The sequence below is a fragment of the Capricornis sumatraensis genome, chromosome 13 (genome assembly GCF_032405125.1).
Source record: "Capricornis sumatraensis isolate serow.1 chromosome 13, serow.2, whole genome shotgun sequence".
Lineage (NCBI taxonomy): Eukaryota > Metazoa > Chordata > Mammalia > Artiodactyla > Bovidae > Capricornis > Capricornis sumatraensis.
This window is the reverse complement of record NC_091081.1, coordinates 84,839,369-84,855,714: the sequence shown is the minus strand read 5'-3', so window position 1 is coordinate 84,855,714 and position 16,346 is coordinate 84,839,369. Positions and strand designations below refer to the sequence as shown.

Genomic DNA, 16,346 nt, shown 5'->3' with positions numbered 1-16,346 from the left:
CCTCTTAACAAAATCCAAATCCAGGTATATTTCCCTACATGATTGACTAAAATAGTGATGATAATGGTGACAGTAATTTTGAGGCCTAATAAAGGACAATTGGCAGAACTGAAGTAAAAGTACAGGGTGCAATGGAGCAAAATAATTCTTTAAGCTTTTTAACTTTAACATACATTATCGACTTTCAGTTTCAAACATTGCAAGGAAATTCAAGTCAACACATAAAATTCTCTGCTGAAAAGTAAGAGATGGATATCAGTCCAAGGTCAGTGATTCTATCACTTTTTTTCAAACCATCATTCTAGGCAGAGCATATTATACTGGTTCAGTTCAGTTCAGTTCAGTCGCTCAGTCATGTCTGACTCTTTGCGACCCCATGAACAGCAGCACACCAGGCCTCCCTGTCCATCACCAGCTCCCGGGGTTCACCCAAACTCATGTCCATTGAGTCAGTGATGCCATCCAACCATCTCACCCCCTGTTGTCCCCTTCTTCTCCTGCCCTCAATCTTTCCCAGCATCAGGGTCTTTTTAAATGAGTCAACTCTTTGCTGAGACACATCTTTGCCAGGACAACCTGGCCTTGGACTCTCATGTCTTATGCCCCAGGGACCAAGGAGGTTCCTCTAGGTCTTGGGCTGGGGCTGTCTGCCTTGCTTCTGGCTTGACAGCTTGTACTTGCAAGCACCTTTTAATGGAATGCCACCCTTGATACTGAAATAAAATGACTATGTATTTTGAAACATCATCTGAGTTTACTGGACACCTCCCATTGAGAGTGATAGAAGATTGCATGAATTCATGACCTTTTTAAATACTTAGGTCACTGTTTCCTTATTATTAAAATTCTCAGATGTAAAGATGGAATAGGATAAGCTGTCCTTCTCTGCCTGCTTCCGTGATCAAGAGCTAAGGCAGAAACCATGTATTTCGGACAGACTAATTTCTTTCCTCTGATCTTTCAACTGCCTCTGTTATTGATAGGTAAGGCTCTTTTCATTCCTGACAAAATTTTCTTCAGAAAAGCACTGAAGCATCACAAACATTTAACAGACTTCTGGAGATAGTGTGAACAAAGAAATTTCCATAATGTGAAGGGGTAAAAAGTGTGAAATGATTATGTAAATCATTTCTCCTTTGTGGGTACCTTGTTATGTTGCTGTTGTTATTGTTTCACTGACTGTTTTTAATGTGCTGTGTCTTGCCCTTTGCTTTGTATAAATTTCTTTGGTGATTTAATTTTTTGTTGTCTAATAATTTTCCAGTTTCCTTGTATACGTCATTTCTATGCCAGGCACGATTTTTCTTCCAAATTCTAGGGGGAAACTTAGACAAAAGTGAGAAACAGTGATAACTATTCTAACTTCTTAAGAAAGCATTCCTTGTAAATATTGTCAAATTTAAAAATGCATCCCCATTTACTAAGGAGAGACTTTATTTGAAAGAGTTATTGATGAATCATTGCAAGAGGTCAAGAGGCCTGCTACAATTATATGACCATTCTGACCAGAAGATCTACAAGCCGCTTAGGAGTTTGGAAGAAGAGGTTTTCCTTTATAGAGAGGAAGAGACAAGGCTAGAAAGAACTGGCTGACAGAGAAGGGTGAAAGTGAAAGTGAAGTCGCTCAATTGTGTCCCCTGTGTGCGCCCCATGGACTGTAGCGCACTGGGCTCCTCCATCCAGGGAATTTTCCAGGCAAGAGTACTGGAGTGGGTTGCCATTTCCTTCTCCAGGGGATTTTCAGGGGTAACTTTATAAGGAGAGTAGATCAGACGGTAGTCTTGGGAGAGGCTGCTGACCTGGGCTGAGTGTGGGTTTCCACACAGGAGGAGTTTTTTTGGGGACCATACTATGATTGGGGTTGTGATTTTCTCAAACGATGGGAAACAGCGTCAGCCATTCTGGACACGCATCGAGACACCGTTGTTCCCGTCGTCTCTCTTTCCAGGATTCCCTCTCGCGTCACGTCACTTTCTTGCAGGTCTGAACGTAAATAAGAAGCATTTCCTCATCTTCAATGGCTTTGGGGAATTAGAGGAAACATGTAACACTGCTGCTAAATTTCTTCTCAAGGATTTCTTCCCTACTTTAAAATGTATGTTTTTCTATTAAGACGCAACTGTATCATTTTGAAGTCCATGTGTAAAACCAATATTCTTTAGAACAGTGGGGCAATGAATTAGGTTTTCCTATTTTAAAAATAAGTTTTCTCCGTAAGCTATCAGAGATGTTACTATTTGAGTGGGAATTGATGGTCAATAAGAAAGCCTCCATGGAGAGTGTCTGGGGTGGAGTTGGTGTCTGTATACATGGTTGATACCTTAGCACTCTGAATATTTTATTTCCAAGTTGATTTGGCTTTTAGTAGAAGAGGGATCGATGAAGGGAGAGTAGGTCTTTAATTTTTCCAGGGAAGAATGAATTTTCCTTTGCTTATTAAGAAAGCCTATGAAGTGGCTCTGGAAATTCACCAGCATCTATAGCATTGTAGTTGGGTAGGAGTGGTCATGCTGTGGATTTACCTCATATTGGGGAGGGAGAGATATGAGTTCACTATTTTATTAAAAAGAAAAATCTGACAGGAAGAAAACCAGAAAGTTACAATAGAGATATAAAATCATTTTCAGGTGGCATGCATAGAATTTTTATAAAGTACTGCTTCAAAGAGAAATGGAAACCTTATTCACTGTGAATTGGTTTTCCCGGTACAAGATAGGAGCAGTGAATTAAGAGGAAGGGTTTCTTGTGGAATATAGGTGACTGGCATGGTGCAAGCCAGAATGTGACTCTGGTATAGACTGTGGCTAGATTTCTGTGACCCTTCTCCATTATCAGCTGTTGAGTAGATTCCTATCTTCAAGCTCTATTTTGTAGAGGAGATAGTGAAGGACAGGGAAGCCTGGCATGCTGCAGTCCATTTGTCTGTCTTCCAAGTTATTGTAGAGCTCAGAGTTAAAACTGATGAGGCATCCTCTTCAGAGTAGAAAGGTGGCAGGAGCATTCAATTCCAAGAGGGTGTCCTTCTTCCCACATGTTTCAGCAGATATTTCCAGCCAGAGCGAAGACTTGGAATAAACCGAATGCATCTGGGCACATCCTGCTCTGTGAACATTTGCTGTTGTCAAAGCTACTTCTAAGTTTATGGTTAACAGATGCACACATCTAATTGCGTCATGAATTCACTGGTCCTAGATTTACTTGTGATGCTGAAGTAAGGCATCATTGTTGTTCAGTTGCTAAGCCATGTCCAACTCTTTGCAACACCATGGCCTGCAGCACGCCAGGCCTCCCTGTCCTTCACTGTCTCCTGGAGTTTGCTCCGATTCATGTCCACTGAGTTCGTGATGCTCTCTAGTCCTCTCGTTCTCTGCTGCCCTCTTCTCCTGCCTTCAGTCTTTCCCAGCATCAGGGTCTTTTCGAAAGAGTCAGCTCTCCATGTCAGATGGCCAAAAAACTGGAGCTTCAGCTTCAGCCTCAGTCCTTCCAATGAATATTCAACGTTGATTTCCTTTAGGATTGACTGGTTTGATCTCCTTACAGTCCAAGGGACTCTCTAGAGTCTTCTCCAGGAGCACAATTTGAAGTAAGATATATGCATATGCATACTTGATTAAAACTACCAAGCTTGCTATTCAGTCATGTGTATTTGTACATCACTTTATATTATAATAATAGGTTTTCAGAATTGTTTATGACATAGCCTATGAAAAAGTATGGATATTCATTAACACTTTCTCTAGTTGTCTGATCTGCGCCAGCATGGATCTAAGTGCGTAGAAATAATGGTAAACAATACAAATGGAACTCATTCAATAAGAAGCTGACAGTGCCGTGGAGAGTCAGTTAACAAAGTAGATGCATTAATATATATATGTAATTCGAGGTGATGCTGTATGCCCAAAGAAATGTAAAATACATTGGATGACTAGAGAGTGAGCTGGAAATGAACTCCTTCAGAAAGGGTGGTCTCTCTAAGCAGAGCTGTGAATGTATTTAGAGAAGCGTCATGCCGTGCTGAGAGGAATGGCGGGGAGAGAGGGGAGGTCCAGTGCACAGGCCGAGTGAGAGCCCTGAGTGTGGTGTTTGGTGGTGGTGTTCAGTCGCTCGGTCATGCCTGACTCTTTGTGACCCCAGGGACTGTAGCCCAGCTGGCTCCCCTGTCCATGGGATTCTCCAGGCAGGAATACTGGAGTGGGTTGCCATTTTCTTCTCCAGGGGGTCTTCCCAACCCAGGGATGGAGCCTGAGTCTCCTCCACTGGCAGGTGGGTTCCTCATCACCGGGTCACAGGGGAAGCCCGTGTGTAGACATGAGCACAGTATAGTCCAGAACTTAATTCCAGAACGTCTCAGGTTAAACTGCAGGCTGATGCGGGATATGTCTTGATCTGCTACCAGTGTTCCTCTTCTTTTATTGTTCAGGATCCAGTCCTGTGTTATGTCCTTGTGTGCATTGATCCATGACAGATCAATGATCCCTGAATACATTCACAGCTCTGCTTAGAGAGACCACCCTTTTTAAAGAAGTTCATTTCCACCTCACTCTCTAGTCATCCAATGTATTTTACATTTCTTTGTGCTCTCAACATCACCTCACTGGAGGTGGATAAAGGTTGGGTAAAGAACCCATCTGCTGAGACATAAGAGATGCAGGTTTGATCGTGAGCACACACACACACACAAGCAAGGATACTGTGGCTGGATCAGGTGCTAGGTGTGAGCTTGGAGAGTCAAGATAAAGTAGTATCCTGACAGGCTGTGTAAAGAATGTGGGCGTGAAGCCATCAAAGCATACTGAGAAGGAGGAATGGGGTCTGATTTATGTCTCTAAACATCTCCTCTACCCTCAGATGGAGACATGGCCTGGCCAGGGAGATGTGGACGTAGCAGAAGCATTCATGAGGCTCAAGGGAAGGCATGACAATAGCTTAGATTAGGGTTATGCATCCTTGAATGTATAGGTGAGAAGTGGTCCAATTCTGAAGAGAGTTTGAAGATAGCTTGCATCTATCTTGAACTGAGTATGATAGAGATAGAGGAATTTAGTATAGTTCATAGGGATTTATCTTAAACACTTAGGATATAGTGGTGTCCTTTTTTTTTAAGATGGGTACAACTGGGCAGAAGCAGGCTTTGTGGAAATAATCGTGAGTGCTAATTTGGACATACTAATTTTGAGATGCTAATGAATGCACATGAGCCACAGAGGTCATTTATTGTGTGAATATGGAGCTCAAAGCAGGAAATGTAAATTTGGCACAAATCATTGAGTATATATTCAAAACCATGGCCCTGGAGAAGATCTACTAGCTAGTGAGTATAGACAGAAAAAACAAGAGGTCCAGGGACTGGACCATGGCACCTCCAGTATTTACAGATTAAGTACGAATTGCACGTGAAATATTGTGACGGAGCCGCTGGGGTTGCACACAGAGTCCTGAGGGCCGGCTTCTGTGACTCGAGGATCTTTCCCTAGTGACTGCGCCTGACTCTGTAAAATCTAGAAGGATTTGAGAAAGCAGAACCATGCAAGTCCTTCTTCAAGAAGGCTGCAAATGATGCTTGTAAACCAACAAATAAAATGCAATACTGGGCTAGGCTAGGCAATTAAGCAGAGCTAATTTTCATGTTTTCAGCTCATTTAAAAATGATTTTCATACGCCTTGAATAGCTCTTTGAAGATATTTATAACTTCAGTGAGTTCACATGTTTATCAGGCATTAATTGCAAACCATTTAACTATCTTTCAGCAAAGTGAGAGATCAGTGGGCTAAAAGATTTTCACTTGTATTTCTTGTTTTCCATTTTAATGAATCATAACTTTATGCCAAATTTTTAAATGAAAATTCACATTCATGCAGATAACACGTTCCATGGCCATCATTACCAATACTCATCACTTATGAAGAGTGAAGGGCTCTCTCCAGCCCCCCGTGTACTTGCAGATGGTCAGTTGTAATATCAGTGACTCGTTTATGGTTTTTAGATCGCAAATGTGGTCTTCTATATTCCTATTTCCAACAAAATATGTTTTATAGAATCAGTTGCACTGCCCTTATGATAAGTTTTATAGATAATTTGATTTGAGTTTTCCAATTTTGTGATTTTTGCATTTGAAGTAGAATATGTCTATCAAAAGATATACTTTCTTTTTTTTTGGGCAACAGAATATGATATTTCCTTTTCACTGCATGACGTCCTTAGTCATAAATGAGTTCTCAGAAGCCAGTAACAGACATTAATTTATCAAGGGAAATGACAAAAAAGAAAAGTCAGAACAACATGAAATAACACAAGTGACTGTTAAGGATTAAGCATATATGAAGATGAGTGAGCTGAATAACGGAAGAAAAGCAATTTCTATGTAAAATCATGTTGCAAAAGATTAAAAATGCGGCATTTGTACAATTTTAGGAGATATACCCACATAAACACTGGTGGATAAAATTGGTGAAGTCTTGTCTATGCAGTAGGCGTCCTAAGTCACTTCAGTCGTGTCCGACTCTTTGTGACCCCATGGACTGTAGCCCGCCAGGCTCCCCTATCATTGGGATCCTCCAGGCAAGCATACTGCAGTGGGTTGCCACGTCCTTCTCCAGGAGACCTCCCAACCCAAGGAGTGAACCGCGTCTCTTATGTCTCCTGCACTGGCAGGCATCTTCCTTACCACCAGTGCCTCCTGGGAAGCCCTATCTAGTAGTAGAAAATCTATTAGAATTTTGCCTCAAAACGGTAAATTTTAGGTATCCTCAGTCGTCACTGTTCCAAGATATACTTTCTTAAATAGAAATAAAGATGAAAGACGTCTAACACATGAAATGGTCAGTGTCTCCTGTGCTGAAATTTTGCTTCATATTCAACTCCTTGGATGAACTTAGGAGTGAGGTTGCTGTAACTTTGACTTGGAGAATCCAGTCCTGCCAACACTGATATATTTGGACTTCACTCATTCACAATCAAGTATGTGAAAATAACCTCATAATAAATCATTTACTTCCAACCAGGTTACTAAGTACTTTGTCTGACTGAAGAGAACTACTTTAAAAAAAACAAACAAACCAGCCCGCTCTGACCCTATCTTTCTGGACTTCATTAATGCGGTTCTGACATATTGATGTATTCCTGCTGTAAGTTTTCCTATAGACACGCACTGGTAGTTGGTAGTTTAGTCGATAAGTATTGTGTGACTCTCTGACCCTTTGGACTGCAGCCTTCCAGGCTCCTCTGTCCATGGGATCACCCAGGCAAAATGCCAGAGTGGTTGCCATTTCCTTCTCTAGGGCATCTTCCTGACCCAGGGATTGAACCCATGTCTCCCGCATCGGCAGGTGGATTCCTTACCACTGAGCCACCAGGAAGCCATAGATACCATCTCAGGCTTTCTAAGAGGGCTTCCTGTAGGGACACCAAGGATTCTGCTAATACTCTCACTACCTTTGGCTAAGTAGGTAATTTTGCTTCTGCTTTTATACGTCACTTTGGGAGTGAGAATGATGGGAGTCCAAACTTTTTCCACTACCGTCTTTTCCAGTTAAAGGGCGAGAAGAGAGTAAGATAAAGTAATGTAAAATCTGACATCAGTCCCTTGTGCTTTAATGCAGAGGTCAAGTGCAAAGTGAAAATCAACAATATGATTTCATCACTTGGGACTAACATATTTGAACCATTTGTAAAGTAAAACTGAAATGTTTGTGGATTTTAGATTTATTGATCATTTACAGAGTGTCTTACATTATAGCACTAGCTGGATGTGTTTTGGGTTTTGAAAGCCCGTGATTTTTAGCAGCTTGGTTCTAATGGATGTAGAAAGGGTAGCAGAAGAAATACCGAGTTATTCCAGATAATGAAAACTAAGAGAGAATATTCAGTGGTCTGGTTCGCTGCATTAAGAGGGAAAATATCATATTTTCAGAAATTGCTGAGCTTAAAGTGAACCAACCCGTCAGTGACCGAAGAGAGCGGATGCAAGCGGAACTAACATGCACCGAAATTCAGACTTTTGTATAGAACTGTGCTGCCTGCTTAGACACACAGATACGTAGAAAGTTGTCTATTTATATCATTCATGTCTTATTGCAATGATTAAGTAACACAGATAAAGTGGCTGTCATGGTAAAGAGTCTGCCTGCCGATGCAGGAGAAGCAAGAGATGCAGATTCCATCCCTGGGTCGGGAAGATCCCATGGAGGAGGAAATCGCAATCCACCCCAGTATTCTTGCCTGGAAAATCCCATGGACAGAGGAATCTGGCGGTCTGCAGTCCACGGGGTCTCAAAGAGTCAGGCACAACTGAATGACTAACCACGCTCACACACGCACACACACACACACTCACACACAAACACAGATGGGTAACCTGTTCATTCACCAGTCTCCTTCTCCTGTCTGGGCTGGAAAGGCTGGGAGAGCTGGGGATGGGGATGATACAGGTAGCCGGGCCCCTCAGTCCCTTCACTGGGCACCAGGGGACTGAGTGTTCATCCTCAGCTCTAGGGCTTCCTCGCCAGCTGCACCGTGTACCAGTAGGGAAATGAGGCTGGGCTTGATTTTGAAGTTCTGACTTAACTAGAACCCATGGGAGAAGTGGTGAGTCAGGCTTGCCCAGGAATTAGCAGGCTAGAGTTAATCTTTTTATACTTGTTAGTCTCCCATCTCTTCATTTCCCCCCCCCCCCCTCCCTGCTTTATTTCCTTTTCATTTAGCTTGCCAGGCTCCTCTGTCCATGGGATTTCCCAGGCAAGAATACTGGAGTAGGTTGCCATTTCCATCTCCAGGGGATGGAACTCAGGTCTCCGGCCTTGCAGGCAGATTCTTTACCATTGAACCACCAGGGAGTGAAATGAGGTGAAGTGAAAGTCTCTCAGTCGCGTCCGACTCTTTGCGACCCCGTGGACTATACAGTCCATGGAATTCTCCAGGCCTGAATACTGGTAAAATACAGGGAAAGTGGGTAGCCTTTCCCTTCTCCAGGGGATCTTCCCAACCTAGGGATCCAACGCAGGTCTCCCACGTTGCAGGCAGATTCTTTACCGGCTGAGCCTCCAGGGAAGCCATGCAAACAAAGCAAAACAAGAAGCAGCAGCAGAAAAGCCTCGCACTCTCCACACGCCTTTCCTGGGTTTCTCCCAAGTTCCTGTCACTTGACCCAAGTAACCCTGTTCCTGATGACTGCTTCCATTTGCAGAGTACTTTGTGTTATAATTCCAGTGGGGATGGCCTGGGCCCCTCACCTTCCTAAGAGGCACCCTGGAGGGGCTGGCTCCCTGATGGCTGATCAGTTTAAGAATCTGCCTGCCCGTGCAGGAGACACAGGAGATGGAGGTTCAGTCCCTGAGTCAGGAAGATCCTCTGGAGGAGGAAGCGACAAACCGCTCCAGTATTCTTGCCTGAAAAACTCCATGGACAGAGGATCCTGGCGAGCTACAGTCTATGGGGTCGCAAAGAGTCAGATGTGCCTAAACGACAGGAAGGTCTCGGAACAGCCCGGAAGCAGGCTCTTCAGGCCGCTGTCCTGCCTGTTTCTCCCCAGGGCCCTCACATTCGTTCCCTTAGGTTTGCTGCTGACTCTTTTTCCTCAAGTTCTTTCTAAGTGCCCGATTTTTCCTGAGTTTTTATTTTTCGCATTTCTTGATGCTGTCTCCCCAATTCCTTAACAATAGGTTTCCCTTAGGATCATTGCTCCTTCCTACCTTTATTTGTATACACATATGCAGTTTCCTAAATATATATCTTATAAATATTACTTCAAAGTAGTATGCATGTCTGTATCTGATCCGAAGTTATGTGTATAAACATAGATATTGATGTTTTTCAGTTGCTCAGTGTGTCTGACTCTTTGCAACCCCACGGGCTGCAGCCCACCAGGCTTCTCTGTCCTTCCCCAACTCCTGGAGCTTGCTCAAACTCATGTCCATTGAGTCCGTGATGCCATCCAACCATCTCATCCTCTGTTGTCTCCTTCTCCAGCATCAGGGTCTTTTCTAATGAGTCACTTCTTCCCATCAGGTGGCCTGAGTAGTGGATCTTCAGCTTCAGCATCAGTCCTTCCAATGAATATTCAGGGTTGATTTCCTTTTGGATGGACTGGTTTGATCTCCTTGCAGTCCAAGGGACTCTCAAGAGTCTTCTCCAGCATCATAGTTCGAAATCATCAAGGCGCTCAGCCTTCTCTATGGTTCAGCTCTCACATCCATACGTGACTACTGGAAATACCATAGCTTTGACTAGACAGACCTTTGTCCTGTGTGTGTATATATTCTTTTTCATTTTAGTCTTCACCAACCTGTGAGGTCAGTGTTTCCATTTTAGATGAGTTATAGCTTTCTGTGAATGGTGTCAGATTCGCAATCTCCAAAGAAGATTTAACTTCGAGACCAGGGACCAGGCTTGATCACTCAAGAGCTTTTTGTAGCAGAGTTTTATTAAAGTATGAAAAGGGACAGAGAAAGTTTCAGACATAGACATCAGAAGGGGGACTGAGACTGCCCCCCTTGCTAGTGTTAGCAAGGGAGTTATATGCTTTTTTAATTAGTTATTACAATAAATCTTACTAGACCCACTCTCATAATTTACATTTTAAGATAATAGGATTAGCCAGAAGGTTTTCAGGAAGGAGAAACTGTCCTCAAGCAGGATACATTGTTGGTATTTAATCCTTAGTACAGAGTTTAAACTGAGTTGTTTGTTTTGTAATCATCGGTTTGGGGCTTAATGAAAAGTTTTATGTGACTAAGACTAAGGACTATAGAGAAAAAAAAAAAAAAAAAGATGTTTGTCCTTTCCTCCTCCCTGAGAATTCCAGCCCCCTATCTCCACTTCAAGAGCCCCGGCCCCGCTTTGTCCTCCTTTTCAGGGACCCTGGACTTCTTATCAACCTGCCTAGGAACTGACTCTCTTATGAGGAAATCAAGGCTCAGGGGCGCGGGTTGCACTTGCCACTGATCCCACAGTGACAGAGACAGAGTCTGAACATGGTTCTCTCTGCATCGAGGCTCATGCTTTTTCCACTCACGAGCTTTCATGAAAAAGTAAGGTCTTTAAAGAATATGTGAGTGAAGTATTCCCATATTCGTGATTGCATAATTATTTACCATCCAGTCTCCGTGTACATCAACCATTTTGTTCAAAGTGAGAACAGCACCCCTGGAGCCTGTGGGCATGTCTGCCCAACCACATCATCCAAAATACATGTGGCATCAGTGAGGGAAAAGAAGCTGAGTTTGCCTGTATTTATACAGAACGATCAAAGCCCTCCTGTTCATAAATAGACACTAGGAAATTGTCATGTGATTCATAACCCCTGGATCTGCTTCTCTATGATTTTCAATATAATGAAGGCTGGAAAGCGTGTAAGAGGGAGTCTTAGAACAGATCTGTAGAGAAGTGGGCGTCTCTGCTCTGGTTGCCTTGACACGGCACTGGATTTGTCTGATTATCGGGCAGAAAGGAAATTCCCAGCATGTGGGTGCCGGGGGGGCTGCTCTGCAAGTCTCCTGTGGACCGTGTGAAGCCTCTCGGCAGCCCCGTGACGTAGGTGGGCTCCTCATTTTGCTAGAAACCGAGGTGAGCCCGTGTTTACCCCACATCATCTGTTCTGGAGAGGGGAGCAGGTAGTCTAGTTGCATGTGCTTGACCCCAAAGAAGGTACACATTCCCCCAGGCAGCCTGCTTGCTTTGCTGGTGTATTACGGGTTTATTTTGTTTGAGGTTGTGGTCTATTACTGAGGACCTTGTCTGATTCCAAAAGTAGGGGTGAGGCCATGTGTGCACACGCTCAGTAGACAGTGACAGATGGGAAGAGAGGATGTGGTGGCTGGGAGCCAGAGGGGGTGCACAGGCCTTACCTGGAGCGAGTGCAGAGCTGCAGACAGTGTCTCATTCACCCATTTCCAAGCGTTCCTGGAGAGGGCCTTAGGTGTTATGCAATTTCAGTAACCTGATATGTTTTTGTCTTCAAAGACTAAATGTTGTCATCTTTATTAAACATTTCAGGCTTCCTGAAATACAGCCTCTCTCCTGTAGTCAAATATAAATAGCAGGCCAGAATGCAGTGCAGGGCTGGTGTGTGTTTGCGCTCAGTCACTCAAGCGTGCCCGACGCTTTGCAACCCCATGGACTATAGTGCACTAGGCTCCCCTGTCCATGAGACTCCCCAGGCAAGAATTCTGTAGTGGGTTGCCATTTCCTACTACAGGGGATCTTCACGACCCAGGGATTGAACCCACGTCTCTTGTATTTCCTGCACTGGCAGCCAGGTTCTTTACCAACTGCACCACCTGGGAAGCCCTCCGTGGCTGTTGGTGATTTATACTCAGACTGTTGATTCTATCGGAATAAAGCAAAATGCTTACTGCCAAATCCAAGATGTCTTTCTAAGCAGAGTTCTCCTCCAGTCCTTTCACAGTTTAGGTGTATTCTTCATCAATAATACATTTTGATATGTATTTTTATTTTTCTCATTAAATATTGTCATTTTTTAAAAAATCATATGATTTTTTATGTTGCTTATATTTATGCTAACTTAAACATTCATTCCTTCTACAGTCCATCTACTTTCTGAGTAGATTTTCTCACTGCCTTCCAGAAGTAAGTTGTAAATGAGTTAGTGAAAAATCCCATCCCTTTGGTTCATACACTGCTGAGTGACAACATGTTCAAATATTGCTTTAAGAAATAGTCAATAATTATTATTATGAGTAATGATACTTTATTTAATTACATATGTGAATTGAGATATAACATTATATCCAACCAAAAGTTAATTTTTTTCAGAAAGAAAAGAAAAGGCAAGAAAACATACAAGCAAAACATGAAGACTTTTCACAGTTTATTAGTTCAAGACGAATTAAAAATTTTTTTGACAGAGTCATTACTGGAGTGGGTTGCTATTTCCTACTCCAGGGGATTTTTCTGACCCAGGATTGAACCCCTGTCTCCGGTGTCTCCTGCATTGGCAGGCGGATTCTTTACCGCTGTGCCACTTGGGAATCCCGGTGCTATTAGTAGCGTTACTATCACTAACAGTCTTCACTGAGCTCCTATCATGTTCAGTTCAGTTCAGTTCAGTCAATCAGTCATGTCTGGCTCTTTGCAACCTCATGAACCACAGCACGCCAGGCCTCCCTGTCCATCACCAACTCCCGGAGCTCACTCAGACTCATGTCCATAGAGTCGATGATGCCATCCAGCCATCTTATCCTCTGTCTTCCCCTTCTCCTCCTGCTCCCAATCCCTCCCAGCATCAGGGGTTTTTCCAGTGAGTCAACTCTTCGCATGCAGTGGCCAAAGTATTGGAGTTTCAGCTTTAGCATCAGTCCTTCCAATGAACAACCAGGACTGATCTCCTTTAGGATGGACTGGTTGGATCTCCTTGCAGTCCAAGGGACTCTCAAGAGCCTTCTCCAACACCACAGTTCAAAAGCATCAGTTCTTCGGCGCTCAGCTTTCTTCACAGTCCAACTCTCACTTCCATACATGACCACTGGAAAAACCATAGTCTTGACTAGACAGACCTTTGTTGGCAAAGTAATGTCTCTGCTTTTGAATATGCTATCTAGGTTGGTCATAACTTTTCTTCCAAGGAGTAAGCGTCTTTTAATTTCATGGCTGCAGTCACCATCTGCAGTGATTTTGGAGCCCCCAAAAATAAAGTCTGACACTGTTTCTATTTTTTTCCCCATCTATTTCCCATGAAGTGTTGGGACCAAATGCCATGATGTTCATTTTCTGAATGTTGAGCTTTAAGCCAACTTTTTCACTCTCCTCTTTCACTTTCATCAAGAGGCTTTTTAGCTCCTCTTCACTTTCTGCCATAAGGGTGGTGTCATCTGCATATCTGAGGTTATTGATATTTCTCCCGGCGATCTTGATTCCAGTTTGTGCTTCTTCCAGCCCAGCCTTTCTCATGATGTACTCTGCATATAAGTCAAATAAGGAAAGTGACAATATACAGCCTTGACATACTCCTTTCCCTATTTGGAACCAGTCTGTTGTTCCATGTCCAGTTCTAACTGCTGCTTCCTGACCTGCATACAGATTTCTCAAGAGGCAGGTCAGGTGGTCTGGTATTCCCATCTCTTTCAGAATTTTCCATGGTTTGTTGTGGCTTTGGCATAGTCAAGAAAGCAGAAATAAATGTTTTTCTGGAACTCTCTTGCTTTTTCCATGATCCAGAAAATGTTGGCAGTGTGATCTCTGTTTCCTCTGCCTGTCTTAAAACCCGCTTGAACATCTGGAAGTTCATGGTTCATGTATTGCTGAAGCCTTGCTTAGAGAATTTTGAGTGTTAACTTACTAGCATGTGAGATGAGTGCAATTGTGCGGTCGTTTGAGCATTCTTTGGCATTGGCTTTCTTTTGGATTGGAATGAAAACTGACCTTTTCCAATCCTGTGGCCACTGCTGAGTTTTCCAAATTTGCTGGCATATTGAGTGTGGCACTTTCACAGCATCATCTTTCAGGACTTGAAATAGCTCCACTGGAATTCCATCACCTCCACTAGCTTTGTTCATAGTGATGCTTTCTAAGGCCCACTTGACTTCACTTTCCAGGACGTCTGGCTCTAGGTGTTACAGGCATGTAATCAGACTGAATTATTATAGTGACCTTGTTTATGATCTCCATTTATGCTTATGAAACCGACGTTAGGTAGGCTAAGTGAACAGCTCACTGTATTAGTCTGTTGTCGTGCGTAACAATAGTTAGCATCACTGACCCAATGGACATGAATTTGACAAACTCTGGGTGTTAGTGAAGGACAGGGAAGCCTGGCATGCTGCGGTCCATGGGATGGCAAAGAGTCGGACTTGACTGCCTGAGCAAACAACAGCTGTGTAACGGATGACCACTTGCAGTGACTCCAAGCCCCATTTCCACTCTCACAGATTTCTGTAGGCCAGGTACGTGGGCACGGTGTAACCGGCTCCTCTGTTCAGGGTCTCGCTATCCCGTTGCTCTGTTCTGGGTTCTTCATCCTTTCCAGGCTTTCCTGGCTGTTGCCTTGGTTCAGGCTCTGCAGTTGCAGGGCTGCGGTCCCTGCTCCACACAGCGTCTCTCGGCCCCGGGCCTCTTGCAGGCACTCTCACCACAGGCAGCTCGCTGCGTCAAGCAGCAGGAGAGTCTCCTTCATCTTTATTGGTTTGAGAGGTCAGCTTGACAATGACATAACCCCTCGGAAGAAAGCATTTCAAAAAGAAAATGTTAACACGTGTGGAGAATCCAGAGACGGACGCCATCCCACACAGTCTCTGTTCTATCAGCTTCTAAGCTGAAAAGACCTGGGTCCCTTATGTGGGTCCCTGATTAGATCAAGCTTATCTAGACTTACCTCCTTTTTGCTTAACTCAGAATGAATGGATTGGGACATTCTGTGCCTCTGCAGAATCCCTTCACATTTGCCATGTAAAGAGTACCAATAAAGGAAGGGATGTTTGATCTCTTCTCACAGTGCCCACCCACACTCCAAGAGGTGTGCTGGTGTTAGTTATACTGCACCTTGGGGACCTCCATAGCGTTCTGCTTCCCAAATTGCCCCAGGTTATAAACTCAAATATCTTTGACTCTGAAACACCCCAATACAATCCACTCTTTTTGTTTCTGTCAATATTATTTTTAATACAAAGGAAAACTTTTGCATCCTACATGGGCGTGGAAACTAGTTGTTAAAAAATTTTATGGCTTCAAAAGAGAAGAGGAACTGAAAGTATGCAATCTACTCTTATCTTTACTAGCATGGGTCTCTTGTCCTTAAACACAACACATACGGCATGTTAAGGGCTCAGTAGGCTTTCCCAGGCAGCACGAGTGGTAGAGAACCCTCCTGTAGCCGTAGAAGACATAAGAGACTTGGGCTGGATCCTTGGGTCTGGAAGAACCCCTGGAGTAGGAAACGGCAGTGCTCTGTAGTATTCTTGCCTGGAGAATCCCATGGACAGAGGAATCTGGCAGGCTACAGTCCATGGGGATGCAAAGAATTGGACATGACGGAAGCGACTTAGCACAGCACACACGTCTCATATTAGAAACGATTAGCACAGAGACGATGTGTAATTGAGTCACTGTCTGAATTCTCTACACCGATAACATTTTTAAATGCTTTCTTCTTAGGGATTATATCATTGTCAAGCTGAGCTCTCAAAACAATAAAGCAAAATACCTGTCATTGTACAATTTCCCCTTAATTTGCATTTGTTAAAATGGCTTTCAGAAATTTTTCCACTTCACCTGAAAGCTTACCATTCAAAACCAATGCAGAAATGTGTTGGCGTTGCTTTTCTCTCATATCTCATTAGCATTATAATCTTCATTTATCAACATTTTTCAAAAATCTAATTTTTAGTAATGAAATAGT

General features: G+C 43.4%; 1 protein-coding gene across 1 annotated transcript in view; it reads left to right on the top strand.

Moving 5' to 3' along the window:
• PRKN (parkin RBR E3 ubiquitin protein ligase) overlaps positions 1-16,346 on the top strand; it is a 1,204,761-nt gene that overhangs the window by 388,725 nt on the left and 799,690 nt on the right. Inside the window, exons 4-5 of the mRNA XM_068985007.1 lie at positions 8,025-8,036; positions 9,469-9,500. Coding sequence (XP_068841108.1) covers positions 8,025-8,036; positions 9,469-9,500 — 44 coding nt within the window. The remainder of the gene's footprint in view (positions 1-8,024; positions 8,037-9,468; positions 9,501-16,346) is intronic.